The 20315-nt window shown below is 28.9% G+C and overlaps 2 protein-coding genes across 2 annotated transcripts; one reads left to right on the forward strand and one right to left on the reverse strand.

Moving 5' to 3' along the window:
* The first annotated feature begins 885 nt into the window (after positions 1 to 885).
* Positions 886 to 2251, forward strand: LOC123305083 (transmembrane protein 98-like). The gene is made up of 5 exons (XM_044886695.1): positions 886 to 927; positions 1003 to 1481; positions 1545 to 1776; positions 1839 to 2048; positions 2113 to 2251. The coding sequence occupies exons 2-5, from the start codon at positions 1333 to 1335 to the stop codon at positions 2194 to 2196; spliced, it is 675 nt and encodes a 224-aa protein (XP_044742630.1). The 5' UTR covers positions 886 to 927; positions 1003 to 1332; the 3' UTR covers positions 2197 to 2251.
* Positions 2252 to 7009: 4758 nt separating this feature from the next.
* On the reverse strand, positions 7010 to 12263 carry LOC123300075 (ATP-binding cassette sub-family F member 2). Its single transcript, XM_044882553.1, has 10 exons — positions 12139 to 12263; positions 11710 to 11852; positions 11252 to 11647; positions 11071 to 11186; positions 10857 to 11008; positions 9172 to 9370; positions 8199 to 8378; positions 7799 to 8131; positions 7381 to 7584; positions 7010 to 7286 (listed from the first exon to the last, which is right to left on the reverse strand). The coding sequence occupies exons 2-10, from the start codon at positions 11849 to 11851 to the stop codon at positions 7164 to 7166; spliced, it is 1845 nt and encodes a 614-aa protein (XP_044738488.1). The 5' UTR covers position 11852; positions 12139 to 12263; the 3' UTR covers positions 7010 to 7163.
* Positions 12264 to 20315: the final 8052 nt, after the last annotated feature.

The following is a 20315-nucleotide window of genomic DNA, read 5'->3' on the forward strand; positions in this document are numbered from 1 at the left end:
TTTTTTTTATTTTGATTTTTTTTTTTTTTTATATTAATCCCTAGAATTATCTATCTTCAACATTATATTGCCTTTCCAGCCAATGAAGGTATAGCTATATTTTCGGTCTTTTTCGAAGAAATACTTATTTTAAAAATTAAAATTAAATTTCGTTAAAATTTTGTTTTATTTATATAAAATAATTGCAATTAAAATTCGTACTGATATCATAACGATTAAGCTACTTCCCAAAGCACTTAGCATTTACTAGCGAAAGTAGGTACATTTTTTAAATGCAAAAAAAAATGAATAAATAGGATATGTTTGAGTAAAAAAAATTCTTAATAAACTACCAGCATAAAATATAAAGAAAATTAAAGTTAAATACTATACTGATTGTAGAAAAAAACGACAAGGTCTACCGACAGATATAAATAAGGAACAGACATTAAAAAAAATTTTTAACAGCTTTTAGCGAAGTAAAAGAGAGTTCAATTTATCGAACTATTTTATAATTTTTATTTAAATCAATCCCCAACAATACAGACAAATATTTTCGATTTTTAAATACCAGATAGGCATACGTTATAAAAAAAAGTTTATTATAATCTTTTTTACCTTTCAGTAAGCTTACGAAAAAATGCCTAGAGACATTTCTAGGTATATAAAATTTTATAAGCTACAAATTTTATCCCAATAGTTTCTCAAGAAATTGATAGTTATTTCTAAAAAAAACTTTCTGCCAATAGATAATAAACGTATGGTTCAAGTCAAGGATACTTTGCAATATTTACGTATTTAGGTTCGACGTCCCATCAAAGTTTAGCTTATCGATATTAAGTTATTAGAAATTTCACCAGACTACTATGATGAGGTTTAAAGTTTTGCCAATATCGTTTTTACTTTTAATGGACAATTAGGTAGGTAACCTAGAAATAGATAATTTAGGTAAGTAAGCGTTAGTTAATTTTTACATTTTAATTATATTTATAGTTATATTAAAGTTATATTTATTCCATTTAGGTAATACTGAAATCAATTTAGAATTCTATGTACATTGTTTACATGATGTACGTACGGGTCTATTCAAATTCAGTTCAGATAATATAAATACGGCATAGTTCGTATGTTAATGTTAGGATGCTGTACAGTATAAGGCAGTATAAGGCTGTCATAATCGATAATGTTTAACACACAGTAATGAAACAACAAATCGTGCGGAGCAGTATACTTTTATTAATAAAGGAACGCCAGCATAAAATGTGCCACCTGTTGCGTCAAAACAACTTTTATAAAAAAAACTTTATTAAAGTTTGAAAACTAAAATAGAAAAATGTAATAATTTTTAAGAAAATGTCTATGCATAACATAGAAATCGCTGTTACAGTGGGCGCACTTACTGCAATATTTCTCGGATCGTTTATTATTTTAATTTTAATATGTAGACGTTCAAAACTTAATTATAAATCACATAAATGTAATTTGGATAAATTGGATGAAAGGTTGGAAAAAATCATTATTTCTTTGTTTTCATCTTTTTTAATAATCAATATAAATTATTTTAGACCTGATATACATTTGATTGATGATGAAAGACCTGATTTGGAATTAGGTGAGGTTCGTTTACGCCCCGATTTGGAACAAATTCTTGCCGATGAACAATGGGTAGATGATGCTACTGGCTTAGCACCACATTGTTTAGCAGTATTAAAAATATGCCATAATCTTACTGAACGATTAACTGCAATCACTATGGGCCCTTTGCAATCAGAACGATCCAGTTATGAAATTGTTGAAGTAAATGACAAAAAGAATAAATAGTTTGAATAATGAAAATTACAATGAATTTGTTTTATTAGATTGCACGTAGAATTTCATTACGAGTTGATGACGTTGTACAAAGCATGTATCCACCATTGGATGCCCGTTTGTTAGAAGCACGAGCAGTAGCTCTTGCCTTAGCAGTTACACAGTTAGCATTAATAGCACGGTACAATTGTAATCCACACAGATCGTATTCACTTTCGTGGATTGATGCAGGTTTATCTCAAATGGATTCCCATTTGATCGTAAGTTGCATTGTATTATAATTTTCATTATTGAATAATATTGATGAGATAAATTTTTGTTTAGGTTCTTCGAGAAGCAGCCTTGGCACATGAAGCATCATGTCGCATTCAAAATTATATGAATTATACAAATAATACTCGTTTATAATATGTTTTGTTAATTATCGTACTTGTTTATGAAATCTCAAATAATTATAATATATACCTACTTATATTTTTCTAAAAAAAAAAATTAAGGCTGAAGGAATTACTATACAATTATCCTGATTACCTTGCATAAACGCGTTGGAAGTTTAATCTAACTAGAGTCACTTCTAACTGTGGGTGCTAAATTGCGTACTTATTATCAATGGCTGATAAATTCAAGATTATTAAGCATGTCCATGTTACTTTAAGCGTACTTTAGTATTTGTAGTTTTGTAGACCATTAAAATAATATTAACACATACTTACCCATTACTTACCTATAGAGTGTATGATCTTCAAGGCTTGCGCATATGATATTAGACTTGTCGGAACAAAACAATGAGTTTTAGTAGAGAACTTTAGCTTTGATTTCGAAGGGTTATCTTAATTATTTAGATATAAACCGAGTTCGACATTTTTTACCTTTCGATACGATGCTCAACCTGAAACCTCCAACTTTTGCTATAGATCCTCCATTTTATGCCACTATTGCGGATTTTGTTTTCTTCTATATATTCAGTGAACATTTCGTTAAAAATTACAATATTTTACATGCCTGTTGAATATAATTGTGCATATTATATTTTAAATTGAATTTTCTTTCTTTTACCATAAACAGATAATAAGAAAAGGCTATTAAATCAATTTCCAATTTTGTGCAAACGTTAAAATATAGCACACCTATTGTGGTTTGTCACGTCCCACAAATTTCTGCGGCTGCAGACGCACAATTGGTCTGAACACATAAGTCGCAAGGATCAAATGTTTTCAAATACTTAGAAGTTAGCAATTTTCAGTAGGAAAAGTTTCCCGAGTTTTAAATTGTCTGAGGTCCATGAGCCCCATCGGCTATGCGAAGGAGGAAAAAAACAAACTTGTATGCGTAAAATTTAATTTAATATTTTCTGGGATAATAACCACGGCTCTTCAATAATTTGAACAGCCATCAAATTAGCGAAAAATAATATATCTTCGTAAATTATTTACACCTAGCTAATTTAAATTCATGATAACATTAGTTGCTGATGTTTAGGTGTTTCCAAAGCAAATACAAAAAAATTTAAGAGCATATTCTTGAACCAAACCAATTTTATGTTCATATTAGCAAATGCCCACAAACGCTTTGTTTCCAAGATACAGGGTGGTAAAATTTTAAGAAAAAAAAAATCTTTTTTTTTTATAATTTCTATTTCACTCAACATAGCTTCATAAAATTTGATATTCGCACTACTTATATCATTTTATGGTTTACATTGCAAATTTCCATACTATTTTCTTACAAATTTACATTCAAAAATATTATTTATTGAATTCCGTCTCTTATTTTCACAATTTCTAATGCAACAAGTTTAATTATTATTTTCAATAATTTTAATTTGACATTTACTATACCACTTACATGTAAACAATTCAAAATTAGTCATATTTTAAATAAAACGAATGATTTATTACAAATTTTATAAGATGATAGCGCTGCGATTGATTCAGTTGTACCACCTACTACACAACTAACGAATATATATTTTACATATCTGGAGGTATGTAGGTATATTTTTACCATAATTTTTTCCACCGTGATTTTGGAACGAATGAAATGGCGGACATATGTCCATATTAATTTTTTTCATAAAATTGGTTTAAAAATCTGCTCTTTAATTTTCCGTACTTGCTTAGGATAGACCCTATATGAACATAATACAAAATAATTGTTCGAGGATCTTTTAATTTCTAGCATTTTCAGTTAAACAAAAAAAATTGTTACTGATTTTGAATGCTCAAGATACAATATGTTTTTACCAACAGCATGGGTTTATCATCTGAGAAACGCTTGCTAAGTGTTTTCAATGGAATGTTTCTACTTCAAGTGAAACTTAACCACACAGCAAGATAAATGCACATGATTTAAGATTCACTTTGAGCAAAAACATTCGATTCTCTGAGTTTTTATTATGCCATTAAATAAATATTTATACCCTGATTAAAAAGTATTAAATACTGATAAATTTCATAAAAATAATATACACCAAACTAAAAAATTAATTGAATTATTAATAAAATCGTATGTAAAAAAAAATGTTTTTTTTGTTTTTTCGAAATGAGTTTGATGGCTTAAAATTTTGGAATATCGTATGCTTGAAGTACGTGGGTAAAATCCGACCCAACTAGGCATACCATGTATACATACATATAGTAGCAGAGCAAAAGAGACTCTAGAGCATAAGGGCAGAATTTGTTTATTGTAGTTTTGTATTATCTATTCATTCTTGTATTCATTTGTATTATTGTTTGAATGGAATTGTCCAGAGAAGCGGGTAAGAAACGGCTAGTAGACATATTTGGCTTTTAATATCTTTAATTAATTCTGAACTTTTAATTTTTCTTCCACCAATAAATATTCTATTTTAATTTGTTCGGCGTTCCTTTTAATCGTTTCAAGATTTCTTTTAAGAAAAAGTTTTACATCTCAGACTTAATAATTTTGACGAATAAGATAAACTTACTCAAGTAGTCGAAGGATTAACCCGTGCACGATCAATCAGGATTATCATGAATTATTGATATTCTTCCTTAATAAAAGATGAAAATAAAAAATACATGAAGGTAATCAAAAATCCCGATCTAGGCCGATCTACCCTCACTGTGTTTCTTAATGTAATGAATATTTTATACAATATAATGAAGCTATAAGCAATTGATAACTAATTTTTTTGGACAATTACCATCATCGAGTCTCCTTGTATTTTGCATATAAAAATGTAGATAATAATATAACGAATGCGATAGATAGTATAGGATTTTCTAAGCAAGAGTAAGCAAATCTTAGAGTTGTCCTGGCTTATAGACAGTCTCAATTATTGAAAGATTAAACCTTGACGTTCTTTAGTTTGCTTACTTTGGTTAAGATAACCCTATACCATCATGTTCGCAATATATTATCTACATTTATATATATAATATACAAGGAAAATCGATTAGGATAAATCATAGACATTCTAGTATATGCACCGTGCGTCACCTATTTTGCCGTACAGAGAACAGGATTCTTCCGTGCACAATCAATCATGTTTATCTGGAATTGTTGATATTCACCTAATAAACAATGAAAATAGAAAAGATATACAGGTAAACTAAGATCTACCCTCACCGAGTTTCTTAATGAAATTAATATTTTATACAACAAAAGCCTCCGCCGTACTTATAACCATGGCGCATAACTCTATAACAACATGTTAGCTAAGTTGGCTCAGTCCAAACCATACACCTTCTAGTACATGGTCTACGCACCGCCTATTTTGCAGCACCATAGTATACAAAAATAACTTGCTATTTCTCTTATTTCAATTGAATAAGGCTGAGGAACACGTTATAAAAATTTCTTTAACGAAATAATTAATTAATTGCTTAATGGACCATTGAATTTTACCCAATATTTAATTTTAAAGATTTTGTTCTTATAACCTTTTTAACAGCTACAAAACCTACATAAAGCTAGGTATAATGCAATTGTTATGGTTAGATAGTTTTCCTATTTTAAATTATCAAACTTATTTTATAAAAATGTCTTACTTTTGAAATATAATTTTCAATTTATATTTTCCACTTTGCTCGTCATGATGTTGACTTGAGTGAAAATCTATTATGAATATTTACTCGATTGTGCATTAAGTCCTCTAGAAATCGTTTACGTTCGGCATGAAATGCAAAAGTTATTTACCCATCCAAATTTATTTTTTTACTTGTTAAAAAAATAAGCCTTATAAAAAAATTTACGGTTATCCCTAGTTTATATTTGCACCAAACGAATGATAAAATGTTTTTTACTCTTTCGGGTTATTGGTCGTAATTAACATAAATTACAGCGTATAACAGTGTTTTCAATGTGCGCTAACACAAATATATACAAAAATTTATATCCATAATCTCAAGAAGTATTTTTCAAACATCAAACACAGTTGTTGAGGTGCGTTTTCATTGACGCCAGCTTCAAATACTTGATTTAGCATTAATTACTATTCTGATTGAGCGTCAAGTGATGTCAAACTGGCACCACTTGATAATCATTTAAAATATTTTACGGTAATGTCCATCACAGTCTGTTTGATATTACTTGACGTACAGGTTGGGCGTCAATGGAAAAGCATGCACATTAAGAGAGAGAGAGAGAGAGAGAGAGGAGTCGTGGGGGTAAATAATAATAAAGTTGCACTCTGAGATCGAAAATTTTAACGAAAAAATACATTTCATTAAGCTTTTCAGTACACTCTCATAATGATAATTTTTCTTGATATACTAAAACAAGAAACGTAATTAAGTTAGTTGGGCCATGTCAACTTAGCAAATAGGTACAATTTGTTTTAAATATTTTTAAAACAAATATATATTAATTAATTATAAAAATGCGAATAAAATTATTTATCCAAATTAAAAGTTGTTTTCAAAAACCAACTTATTTAAATTTAGGATTCTTTTTGAAGCTTTTTTTTTACTAGTAGGATAAAAATGCTTATTATACTTGCTTTGTTACCAAAATTACTTGCTGGCCGAACTATCTTAACCCATTGAAGAGAGTACTATTTATAGTAAATAAATTATATCAAGGTTTAACATTGTCCGATTTAACAATTTGAAATATTCCATGATTAAAATTTAATACTACAAACAAATTTTACAAATCCAGACAAAGTACCTTGATGTCATTTCTTAATTTAGTGTTCAAATAAATAATACAAGTGAAAATAAACAAATTTCTTTAAGAACAAAATATATAATATAAGTTAAAATTGTTACTACTATTTATTATTATTCATGATGATTAATTAATGAAAGGTGGCTGCTGTGAAGTGGTTAATTTTGGGAAATGTAACAGTGGCAAAGAGATATTTATAATAATTTGAATGCCTATTTAAATTGAAACACGCTATAAATCAATTATTGTTTTCGATTTTTAGCATCCTTCAATATTTTTGTTTTTAAATGTTCCTTATACTTCAAGATATCTCCCTTCCATTTAGTGCAAGTTCCATTTTCACATACCCAAATTTCTTCAGCAACCTAAAAATTACAAAAATTGTTACTTTTATAATTCTTACACTTTGGAAAACTTTATTGCAAGAAGATAGATTTTTTCTTCTTAAAATATACTTACTTGACTGATAAGTCTGAAGTCGTGACTTACGAGTACCATTCCGCCATCAAAATCATTAATAGCTTCAGCTAATGCGTCAATAGTTTCCATATCCAAATGATTTGTAGGTTCATCAAGTAATAATAAATGAGGCGTTTGCCAAGCTAACCACGCAAACACAACTCGACACCTTTGACCATCAGATAATTGTCGAATTGGGCATACCTATAAAAAAAGGCTTTTTTTAATTTCTTGCTACAATAGGGATAAGAAATGACCTAGAATTTGAAATCGAGTCTAATGATAATCGATGGATGGGTTTTAATTTAGTTACAATTCAAATTTGTGCCTTTTAGAGATCGATTATGATACATACATTTTTCAAAAAGTATAAACAGCCTAGTACAAAAATAATCACAGAATTTAACAATTTTCATACCTGTTGCCTGCCAGTTAGACCATATCGACCAATAATTTTACGCATTTCTTCACGTTCTTTCACTTCGGGAAATGCTTTCAACATATAATCTAATGGTGATACATCTAAATCCAGTAATTCATGTAAATGTTGATGATAACGTGCAATACGTAAATGTGAATTTTTTCTAATCATTCCTTCACTGGGTACTAAATCACCATACAATAATTTTAATAACGTACTTTTACCAGCACCATTTGGTCCCACTAAAGCTAGTCGTGTGTCTAAATCAATACCAAATTCCAAATTTTTGTAAATCCATGGACCATCATCAGTATATCGAAAGCTAACATTCTAAAAAAATTAATATTTTATAATTAATTTGATTCAATAAAAAAATATCTGAATTTAGAATACTTACTTGAACCATAATAACAGGTGGTGGAACTTTGCCGCAACTAGGAAAATAAAATGTTAATATTTTATCATCAGTCACTTTTTCAGTTAAACCTTGTGCAACCATTTTAGCTAATGTTTTTTCTTTTGATTGAGCTTGGCGAGCCAATTTTGCTGATCCATGACCGAATCTCGCAATGTAATTCTGAAGAAAACAAACAATAATAATATTATTTAATCATTTATAAACTTTGCAAAATATGAAATTAATTTAACCCTCCGCAGGGTTGGTGGGGATTTTACAGACTCCAAACAATTTAAAAGTATTCGAAATTTTTATTTCTTGCACCAGCAATACCAGGATGACGAAATTTTCACAACTTTTTAATTATAAAAAAAAAAAAAAAAAAAAACACTGTTTTTTAGGTATAATAATTTGAAGTTCTACTACTCGAAAAATATCTTTGTGTTGTATTTTGAATTAAAAAAAATTATTGGAACCCAAAAACGGATATTTTGTAATTACAATTGATGCAGCACACATACTACATTTCAACAATTCTAGAGACCTGAATATGCCAGGGAATTTTGAGCTTCTGGAAAAGCCTGACTTTTTTTCTGATATGGTCTTCATCAACATCTTGAAATATACAATATATTTTCCCAGATACTTTAGGATATTAAAATTCAAGAATCAGATATTCAGAATTAAATTCTAGCGGCAGGCAATTTTTTATTATTTTTCTTGACCTAAATCAAAATTCCTCTGATATTTCGAGGTTTTCTGGATTGATCATCACCCTGAAAACTTTAGATCCAATCTGAAGGAATCATCTATATAGCTTTTTGAAACTAATGCATCTAGATATATTATTTTTATAATGCACCAATAAAATTTTACAATCTTTTCTGGTTTTCAACAAAAAAAAAAAAAAAAAAAAAAAAAAAAAAACACATTACGCACAAAGTGCAGTAAATTAATCTTAACAAATATTTACCTTCATATGGTTAATTTGATCTTGTTCCCAATTATATTGTTTCATTTGATTTTCTAATAATTCCATACGTGTCCGAACAAATGCTTCATAATTACCTGTGTAGTATTTTAATCGTTTCTTATTTATATGAATTATATTCGTACAAATACCATTCAAGAAATCTTGTGAATGTGATATCACAACTAAAATTCGTTTATATCTATAAATTCACAAAATTATGTTAGTGAAATTCATAGGAATTATCTAAATTTAGTAGAAACTCGATAACTGAAATTTCTAAAACGCAAAAGCGTCTAGAATTTAAAAAGTTGCCTTTTCTACCCATACTTTCATTATTATTAATATATGAAACATCTAACCTAGCTGTTTAAAATTTAAAATCAATTTCCCATCAGTAAGTACTATTTGCAGAAATAGATCAATTCCTTTGCAATAAACAAAATCGTTAAATATTATGCTCAGTATTCAAAGATAAAATCTAGAATTGATAATATGTAGTGAACACGATATAACTAATTTAACTCCTGTCGAAAATTCCTGAACTTCCCCTAATCATTTCATGATTATAGCAATAATTCCCTGACTATTTGTGGTTTCAATATTATGTGATAAATACAGAAATATTTTGTTTTTCTTACAAGTAAACAAATATTTCGTTTTAATAATTTTTCTTTTTGTTTTTGTTTAAATAGATGCTGAATATATATGCTTTGAAATATCGATAAATAATCAAGTCTGAACATCTCAGAGAATATAATTTATGATCGAAATAAAAAATTTATTGAAATTAACAGAATCTAAACAACTTCTGACATTAGGGAATATTCATGAAATTTGAATTTGGTTCAAATATTTTTCTTCCGTAACTTTAATGATTGGACATTTCGACTAAACCATTATTTTAGTAATCAAAATCTTTTTAATTACTTAAAAATTAAAATTAATTAATAAAAGTGCAAATTCAGTGAGGGCATTTAAAAATTTCTAAAACGGAAATTCAAATTTTTATACGGACGTGACATCATAGTACGGGTTTGTCAAATTTGTTGACATACTGTATGATATTAATTACTTACATTTTATATGGTATTTCATTAAATTATACTATTCTACGGCTTTTTATTAGAAAACTTAATAATAACGAGTGTAAATTCTGGGTTGTAAATTCATTTTTTTAAAGTGTAAATTATACATTGAACTGTCACCAATTGACAGATCACGTACTTATAAGAGAGAGCGCCAAAAAACTGCGTTTAAATATCTCAAAATTATAATATTTTTTTACACTTAAATACAGTATTTATATTTTTTACTTTGTTATAACAGTGTAAAAAATGAATTAAAAAAATACATGAATATTCCCTTTTCTAGACCGAACCCTGTATATACTTTCGTCAAATAATTAATACAAGCAGTCATTTCATGTAAAAACTGGTAAAAGGCTATTATACCCAATAAAACATATAAGTCAAATTTACGTAAATTAATACTATTAACACATAAATAGCTCAGAGTATATTTATTTATAACCTTAATAAAAGACTTCAAAAAAACTCAAGTTACTATTTATCCTTTAAAACTTTTAAAATACGTGAGCTTGAAAGTCCATATTTGACAACTGAATTTATAATAGGTTTCAAATTATCGAGATTCTACCGTGTTTTAATTTATAAAAATATATTTACGTTTTCAGTTCCTCTTCTAACCATACACAAGCGTCAAGATCTAAGTGATTGGTAGGTTCATCAAGTAATAATAAATGTGGTTTAACATATAATGCACGAGCTAATGCAATTCGCATACGCCAACCTCCACTAAAATCTTTTGTTTTTTTAGCCTTGAATATAAAATTTATAAATAGTAAGGTTTGTATGGCAAAAAATAATTTATATATAATACCTGCATCTCTTTATCGAAACCAAGACCATGCAAAATTTCAGCAGCACGAGCTTCAGCTGTATCTGCAGACATATCTTCTAATCGTTCATATATATCCATTAATTGATCTTGAGCATCTACAAAAGTATAAGACATAAATAAAATAACCTTGAAAATTATGTAAATTTTATCAAAAAATTACCATCTTCATCAGAGCCAACTAATTCTTCGGCCATTTTTTCTAAACGAACACGTTCTTCATCTACTTCCATAACACATTGCAAAGCACTTTTATCAGATGCTGGCATTTCTCTTGTAAGATGGAAAATATCGATATGTTCCGGAATGGGAACTTCACGATTTCCCAATACTGATAATAAAGTTGATTTTCCACTGCCATTTAATCCAAGTAAACCATATCTTCGACCACAATTCAACTCAAGCATTGCATCTTGCAACATTTCACAGCCATGGAATGTTATTGAGAAATTGTCAATTTTGATATCACGCGATTTTGGATGTACAGCTAACGAGCCTGTACATGATCTTGCTTCTGCATTCAACTTTGCATCAGCTTCTAATTTTTTACATAATGCCTCTACAAATTTATCAACAGGAAATTAATTTTTTTCCAAATAAAAACGTAAAAATTGAACTTACCTTCAGCACTAAGTACACCGTTTTGTCCGTTTGAAGTGCTTGAATCTTTATCTTCCTTTTTTGAAGGTATTTGTTTCTTATTACGTGTATTAGCTGCAGCTTTTTTGCGCTGTTGTTCACGTTTTTTTGCATCGGATGGCATTCTAAAAAATTATTATATTGATAATTGTTCTTAATTTACGTAATCATTTTGCATTTAAAAATTTAGACATAAATATTAAAACTAACGTATCATTTGATGTTACAAAATCTATTTGTGAACCCTTTAATGAGAAAATATTAGCACACCATGAAAATAGTTTTCATGTAAAAAAAAAAGTTTAGGGTTAAAAACAGGGTATGCAATACGAAGTAAATTTCAAGTTTCTAAAATATATTGTTTGAAATAATAAATGTTTTAAAGTATATAAAAAATATTCAATAACTTACTTTCAATAAATTAATAAAACACGATGATAGAATTAAGTTACCAAGTTACTGCAGCTTCACGTGTATTCACAAAAGACCGTCAATATGTTGAATTATTATCCACCAGGCTGCACCACAATGAGAGTGGAATCAGTGGAATTTTCCAAACGCGGGAAAAACCGCATGTTTATTCAATTCAAATAATTGCAAAAATTTTTAGAATTTAGATGAATAATAATTATGAATTGGGGTTTTCAATAGAATAATCAATACAGGATCGTGTATTTTAATTTGTTAATGTCAAAGCGCATTTAAAAACGACAACTAATCTAGGTTAAGGTTTTACATTTTTGTATAATTATTAAAGGCTGCCATGTTGTGTTTAATATTTGTTTCACATAAGTTGAACATAAACGCACCTATTATTATTAATTTATACAATAAGAGTTTTTTCTATTTCAATTTTATCTCGATGGCTTTCAAGAAATATTTCCTAGCTAATATTAGAGAGAAAAAACTTGTTAATTTGTAAATATTGGCCAATTATTTCGACCCGGGAAAATCCGTAATTGAGCATGAATAATTTTCGCATGGAAAATTTTTACAAGAGCTCGTTTGTTCCTGAACGTAAAAGTGCAGGCTACCGGTGAGTAACCCGGTAGGATATTGTGTAAACTAATTTTTTTAAAACCAATAAATAATATTAACCGAATTACTTCGGAAAAAATTTGATCGTATAATTGGAGTCAAAATTTAAAAAAAATGTTCTTAGACATGTTTCTCTAAACCCTTCAAATTTCGAATAAAAAATTCGTAAAATTTGCAAAAAAAAAAAACGCGATTTTTATCTTTCAAAAAATGTATGAAAAAATCAGATTTTTAATATGCATAAAATTTGTATTTGTAGTGTAAAGCTTACTCAACAACATTTCCCAAAAATTTTTGGCCGAATAGCATTTAAAGTGCTTGATTGTTCATTGTTAAGAGAGCGCGCAAATAAGACACAAATAAAGATTTTTTCTTCTATACATGCTAGAAAGATGGAATTTTCACCAATCGACTCGAAAAAATTCAAATTAACAGAAAAGTTTTATTACATACATCGCAACCCTGCGGAAAATGAGATTGTTCGAACTTTTATATTAATTTGACTTTATTTCTAATCAGTTGGTGAAAATACTATCTTTTTAGTATGTATAACTCTTAACAATTATAACATTCAAGCACTTAAAATGCAAATGCAATGAGACCAAAAAATTTTGCGGGAAGTTGTTGAGTAAGCTTTATACTACATATAAAACTCTTATACATACTAAAAATCTGTTTTTTTTTTAAACACTTTTTGAGGGATGAAAATCGTAAAAATCGCGAATTTCGAAAACTGAAGGGCTTAGAAAAAATAGTCTAAGTTAACTTTTTTTCCGAAGTGATTAGGTCAATATTATTTATTTGTTAAAAAAAATTAGTTTAAACAATATTTTGCCGGGTTTCTTATATTTTTTTCAATGGGATCCTGCAAAAATTACCATTGCGAAAATTATAATATCAACTAACTATCTTTTATAGTTTTGGAGAAAATAGAACCAAAGTCTCTTAATTTGCGCCATTTAGGGTATACAGTGACTTTAACGATAAAAGTTGTGAGAAATGCAGATTCATAAAGAGTATAATATAATTTTTCAAATAGTGCTTAAATGCTTATTAGTCGTGTCATTTTAGCATTTCATAGAGAATTTTTTTGTACCTCAACCTATCAAGCCAGTTTTTTTTTTAAATGATCAGGAAGGTCCATATATCGGAATCTACATCTAACTTTTTGTCGCTAGAAAGTTTTGGTTTTTGCTATGGGCCACATCATTAGAATCCATTTATGAGGTGATTTTTGAAAATTTTAAAACCTTGATAATATAGGTCAGAAACGTATACTAGGAGGTTTTCGGGGTCTCTGATCACTATTCCGAAATCAGAATTTCGATATAATCTCCCCCTTTTGGGATAATTTACCTCGCTGGTCCAAAATTGCAATATTTTGTAAACGCATTCAACAAAATGGATCGAAAAAGTATACTCAGGGGTTTTTGGGATCACTGATCACGATTCCGAAGTTAGAATGGGGATATACTCTCTCCTTCTTGGAGTTTTTCGCCCTTCGTTGACCTAACACATCAATTTTCTGTAAATATTCAATTTGGACCAGCGGGGTGAATTACCCCAGGATGGAGGAGTATATCGAAATTCTGACTTCAGAATAGTGATCAGCGATACCGTAAACCCTCAAATGTACGTTTCTGGCCCATTTTCTTGCATATTTTCAAGGTTTTGAAATTTTCAAAAATCATCTCAAAATTGGATTATAATGATGAGGCTTTTTTGGTCCATAGCAATGGCCAAACTTTCTAGCGGCAAGAAGTTAGATGTATATTTTGATATATAGACCTTCCTGAACTTGTCCGATAGGTTGGGGTACATAAAAATTCTTCCCTTTAGCCTTTTTTTGATCTAAAATGATTCGTCTATTATCTACTGTCGTAACAACATGCTCGGCGTACTTCTTTACCTTTAAAATGAGTCCTGATACAGCCCAAAAAAGAAAAAGATAGCGAAGGTGCATATATGTAGCAAATATTGTTTATTTTTAACGACAAAAGGATATGGTTTTTTTTCCCATGTGTATTAAAGGTAGGTACCCTTTACCTTTAATCAAATAAATAAACACATGAATTATGTTGAATTTAAAAATATGGTATACCTACAATAATTATACACCATTTGTAACTCACAAGTAGATGTTTATTTTTTTTTCTTTAGAAGAACAGAACTTGTTTCCTTAGTTTCTTAATAACTCATTTAAGTTATATTATCAAGTTGAAGTCAGATAGCTAGTGCGGCATCGTCATCATCTTTTCATACGAACTCTTCCTCTCTTTCTCACCTTCAGGTGAATTTATACATATAACTTTAAATGTTTTGAATATGTACCTTCATATCTCTTGCCATTATTTTCATTAAGAACAGAATAACTCTACATATGTCGCAGACAAATCTAAAGTCTGCTATATCATGACATGGCTAGTCAGCGTTGCCAACTCAAAATCTGTCTAGGTGGTAGATCGGATTTAAAAGGTGGTAGTTTTCAGCAAATTATGCTTAAAAGTTGTTAGATTTAATCTTAGATCTGTTTACTTTGAGTTACTCTAAGTTAGTAATCTACCAACTTTCTATTCTTAAGCCATTCAAATTTGGTAGATCTATACCTAAAAGTTGGTAGAGTTGTCAACGGTGTGGCTAGTTACTTCTTTAAATTATAGAGTTAATTTGGGGGAGGATATTCAGAGACGGAAGATAGAGATTTATGGCTGTGGAGAGTCTTCGTAAATCTACTTGCGATCTTTTTGTCGTATGTAGGCCTGTTTTTGAAAAAAAAATCCCTTCTTTCTACTTTCCTTCTATTTGTACACTTTTTCTATTCCTTTTGTCGTATGAAGGCCCTCTGAGGAATCGATGACGGACTTCCTTTATAAAGAGCTGACCCTAATAAAAACTTGACATCATCCACCTTTTTTAAATTATTTTTCTTGTTTCAGATAATTATAGTTTCTTAAGATAATTTAAAAATATTAGAAAAAATTTAGTTTTGGACCCTAATTCCGCGTTTGTTTGTGAAATTCAAGTTTAACGACTTATAAAGTCATGTTTTCCTATAAGAGTTTCTACGAAAGTTGTAATAAAAAATTCTTAATAAAAGTTGTGATTTTGGTAATGGAAACCATAAATCGGTAGAATTTTTTAAAAGTACAGGCATAATTTACAAAATTAAAAAATCCTCGAAAAATTTTTCGGAACCCTAAACTCACACTTGAAACATAGCTAAGAACACTTCCCATTAAAATACCTTTAAACGAAACAAAAAAAAAAACAAACCAAATTGGTTCATCCGTTTAGGCGCTACGATGCCACAGACAGACACACATATCGGTCAAACTTATTACACCTCTTTTTTGGTTCGGGGGTTAAAAATCAGGTTTTTGTAGGATTTTATATGAAATACAAAAATTGGACCAATAGGGTTTCTGACAAGATTCACAATATTAATCTATAAGCTTTTTGATCAAGAATCAATTGACAAAATGCGGTACCCATATTTTGCACACTCAACCCCATCCACAGCCTGTTCTAACAGTAAAAATGATTACAATATTATAATGTACCAAATTCTGTAGTTGGATTTCCAAATGTATGAAGTATAAACGGAACATCTATACACATATATCGTTATTTTAATTGAGTAGAAGAATACTCAGTTCATTATATCGTTCGGAAAACAACATTATGAAGTGTTGTACGGGGAAATAAAGAATGGTGTGGGAATAAGAAGTCATAAAAGATAATTTATACTGTGTTTTATAATTGCACATACCGTATAAGTATATAGGTTTGAATAGGAATAGAGGATACTTGGATTAAAGAAAGCATTAAAGGGGAAAACCGGTCTGAAAGTAAAATAGCTTAGGAATTGATGTCAAGAAAGAAAAATAGCAACAGTTTTATTGTCTGATTAACATTATTAAGAAAACGGAAATTATATTACCTCAAAATACATTGCGTTAATTTGTTTAAAGTTGTTGAAATATACCTATCTATTTTATAAAAAGAAATTTTTATTTATTGTACAAAAAAATACGTCTTTTTACAACAGTTTGGTAACTGGTTAGGTTAGGTTAGGTCAATAGGGAATATTCATGAAATTTAAATTTGGTTCAAATATGTTTTTCCGTAACTTTACTGTCTAGACATTGGAACTAAACCATTATTTTAGTAATTAATATATTTTTAATTACTTAAATCTAATTAATAAAAGTAAAAATTTAGTGAGAAAAATTCAAGTTTTAAAATGGACGTGACGCCATAGTATGTGGTTTGTCAGACTAAATTACTTATATTTTGGATTTATACTATAATTACTACATACTTGTAGTAAACAGTACATTGAACTGTCACCAATTGACAGCTCATATATTACCTAATACGTTATTAACAGAGAGCGCCAAAAGGACTGCGTTTAAACATCTCAAAATTATTATCTATTTTAAATATTTTTTTACACTAAATTGCAGCATTTTTAAACAGTATTTATATTTTTAACTATGTATATTATAACGGTGTAAACAATGATTAAAAATATTAAAAAATACATGAATCTATTGCAAAACGATCTAAAATTTTTCTCGATTAAAAAAAAATTTTTAAGTTTCACCATGAAATTACTTTTATGTACCACAGATACTTCAAGTTTCTTTAAAAGTTGCACCCATAATTTTGAAATTAGGAGAAATGATCGAATTATCTTAGTTGAAAGTACCTATATGAAAAATTATCGATTATTATTCAAATAGAAATTTTTTTCGTTTATTTTTATTTTGCAGGCGAAATGTCTATTTTGGACCAATTTATCAAAAGATCAAATTTATTGAAAAAAAAAAAATATTTTCCTGCCTGCAGGCATTAAAAATATCAAAAAGTGTTGTTTAAGTGCACAACTAGAGTCCTTAATTTAAAATATCAATAATCTACGTGTAACCGTTTTTGAATTATGTGAGATATATGTATATACCTCCGATGTAGTTTAATCGTCGGATATAGTTAAGTCGGTGATGTATTGGAAGCGTTTTTCAACTATGGCAAAACGCAAAAAATGATAATATAAAAATCTCCCTATTTTTCAGTGAAGAATCCAAATCTGCCATAAAAAATATGGGTTTGCGTTTAAAAATTCATTGTTGCACCCTATCCCCAAAAGAAGAGTAGGGGGTAGAAGATATTTTGAGTAATGTTGGCTAGGTATCGATTTTCATGCGTTTTAGGATAAGTTGGATTGGCTTCGACTTTGTACAATATTCTTCAGCTGAAATTCATCGTTAATCATACTTACTGATCTTGTGAGAAAGATCTTGTGAGACACATCTGCATCTGATAGTAAACGCAAACCCCTATTTTTTATTACAGATTTGGATTCTTCACGGAAAATATGGAGATTTTATTATTAATTATTATTAATTTTTTTACAACTCTTCGAAATAATAGAGTGGTCGGGTGGTCTGGGATATCCGGTATACTTAACAAGATAACGTCAAAAAGAGTTTGAAAAATTTTAATACTTTGTTTAAAATAATTTTTTTCAGTTAATAAAAATTGTATGATTTTTCATTTTTATGCCTATTTTGTTAACTTTAAAAAATTATATAAACAAAGTATTTTCATTTAAAATTTCTTAAATAGGTACTAATGTCTTATGAAATATTGGCGAAAACGAAATATCAATTTTTTCTTTAATTGTTTATAACTTACCATTATTTCACCAATTTGAACTTGTTGACTAGCCTAATATAAAAAAATAAATATTTCGGTTGAAATATCTCTTCCTAAATTTTTGGGTAGTATGGAAGTACTTAATATTTATTTTGTTACTTTCATAATTTTCTTATGAAATTTTAATTTTAATTTCGGGTGAAATATTATTTATTTGATAAATAAATATACAAAGCTGTTCTATTATGGGTACTTGAAAGTGTATTAGTATTAAATTGTTGATAATGATAAGAAGACCCGAAGAAAATTTTAATTTACAGAGGAATATTATTTAAAACTAATCAATTTTGTTATAAATATTTTTCCGGCACTATTTTCGCTAATTTTTCAAGTATATTAATTTTAAAACTGAAGATAAGTAGGTACTAAATGATAATATAAATCAGAACACAAAGGAGACAGTTATTCGAATTTGTAATTAATAATTTTTTTAATTCTTCTTAATAATTTATTTTTTATAACTTTAGAAGGGAATAGTAAGAAAAATAAACTACATTCGATATACAGAGATGGGAAAAGTTTGGCAACCTTCAAATAAATTACTTTGAAACTGTATGATAAAAGGATGTAATTTTTATGATTTTAAGAGGATTACAATACCGATCAATGCTACTCACGCAGCCCGTTAGGGGGAGTGGGAACAAAGTATGTTTTTTTAATGGAATGGGGAGGGGGGAGCTAATGAGGGAACATTTGAAATATTTTCGGCAACAAAAGCATATGTACCAGGGGGAGGATTTAGAGTCAATAAATAAAGTGGAAACGATATTAATCAATTTAAAGTTTGTGAAAAAAACGTGTTTTAAAATTTATAGTGTGTATTTATGTGTGATTTATTCAGTTACCTTTGGTATGAAAGCATATGTTTTTTTGGTGCTTAATGTAACGCAAAAATATTAAAATCGATTACTTTAAAATCATCGTAAGACAGATAAAAAAGTCGTAGATAATTTTTTCATAATCCGATTAGTCTTGAAAATTCCTTGCAAATAAGTCAATAACACTCTCCCTGCTCCATTTCAAAGCCTTCTTTGCCCCTGCCCTCTAAGGGGTGGGGTGATCGGTGTTATTGTTTCACCATCCGTGGTATAATCGTCCTCTATAAAAAATTTCAGCATATTATCTCGAACTGTTTGAAACTTATTTGAAGATTGTCGAACTTTTTCCCAACACTGTATAATAAATGACATTAAAATATTAACTTACTTAGATATTAACAAGTGCGTCTCTCTTCTATTCTTTATAGTTTACAAACAAATGTAATACAAATTAATCTGCGGCAGTATTAAACGCGCGTAGGTATAAGTTCAATTTAAGGGTATTAAATTAGATCTTTGTATTCAGTTCATCGCCATCCTTTGAATAACTTCTAAAAAATTTGATGTCACCAACGCCACTAAACCTTCATATATATATAGAGAGCCAAATAATTAGCATTTACATATATATCGAAAAGATCAAACGTTTGTGATCCAAGTTATAACAGTAGGACTTCATCAACGTTATAACGTAAGAGTAGTATGTGGGTCTTCAAAGTTGACATTGTGTAAATTGTAGTATATAGAGGGGATAAGTGAGCTAAATGTTGGTTCTCTAAATGAATCAATGATTCACTTAATGAATCATGTATGGAATCAATTGAAATGAATCATTATCACAAGCTAATGAGAGAAAAGTATACTGTATAACTTTTTATTTCATTCTTTAAAGGAACAGAGTGAACATGACCGAATGCAGCGGTATTTTCCAATGGGATGTAAGCAAAGTTGATGTTTAGAGGGCGGACTAAGCGAGGAAAAGCGGGTTGAACGATAGCATGTGGGTCATCAAAG

This window comes from Chrysoperla carnea, chromosome 1 (assembly GCF_905475395.1).
Source record: "Chrysoperla carnea chromosome 1, inChrCarn1.1, whole genome shotgun sequence".
In the NCBI taxonomy this organism is placed as follows: Eukaryota; Metazoa; Arthropoda; class Insecta; order Neuroptera; family Chrysopidae; genus Chrysoperla; species Chrysoperla carnea.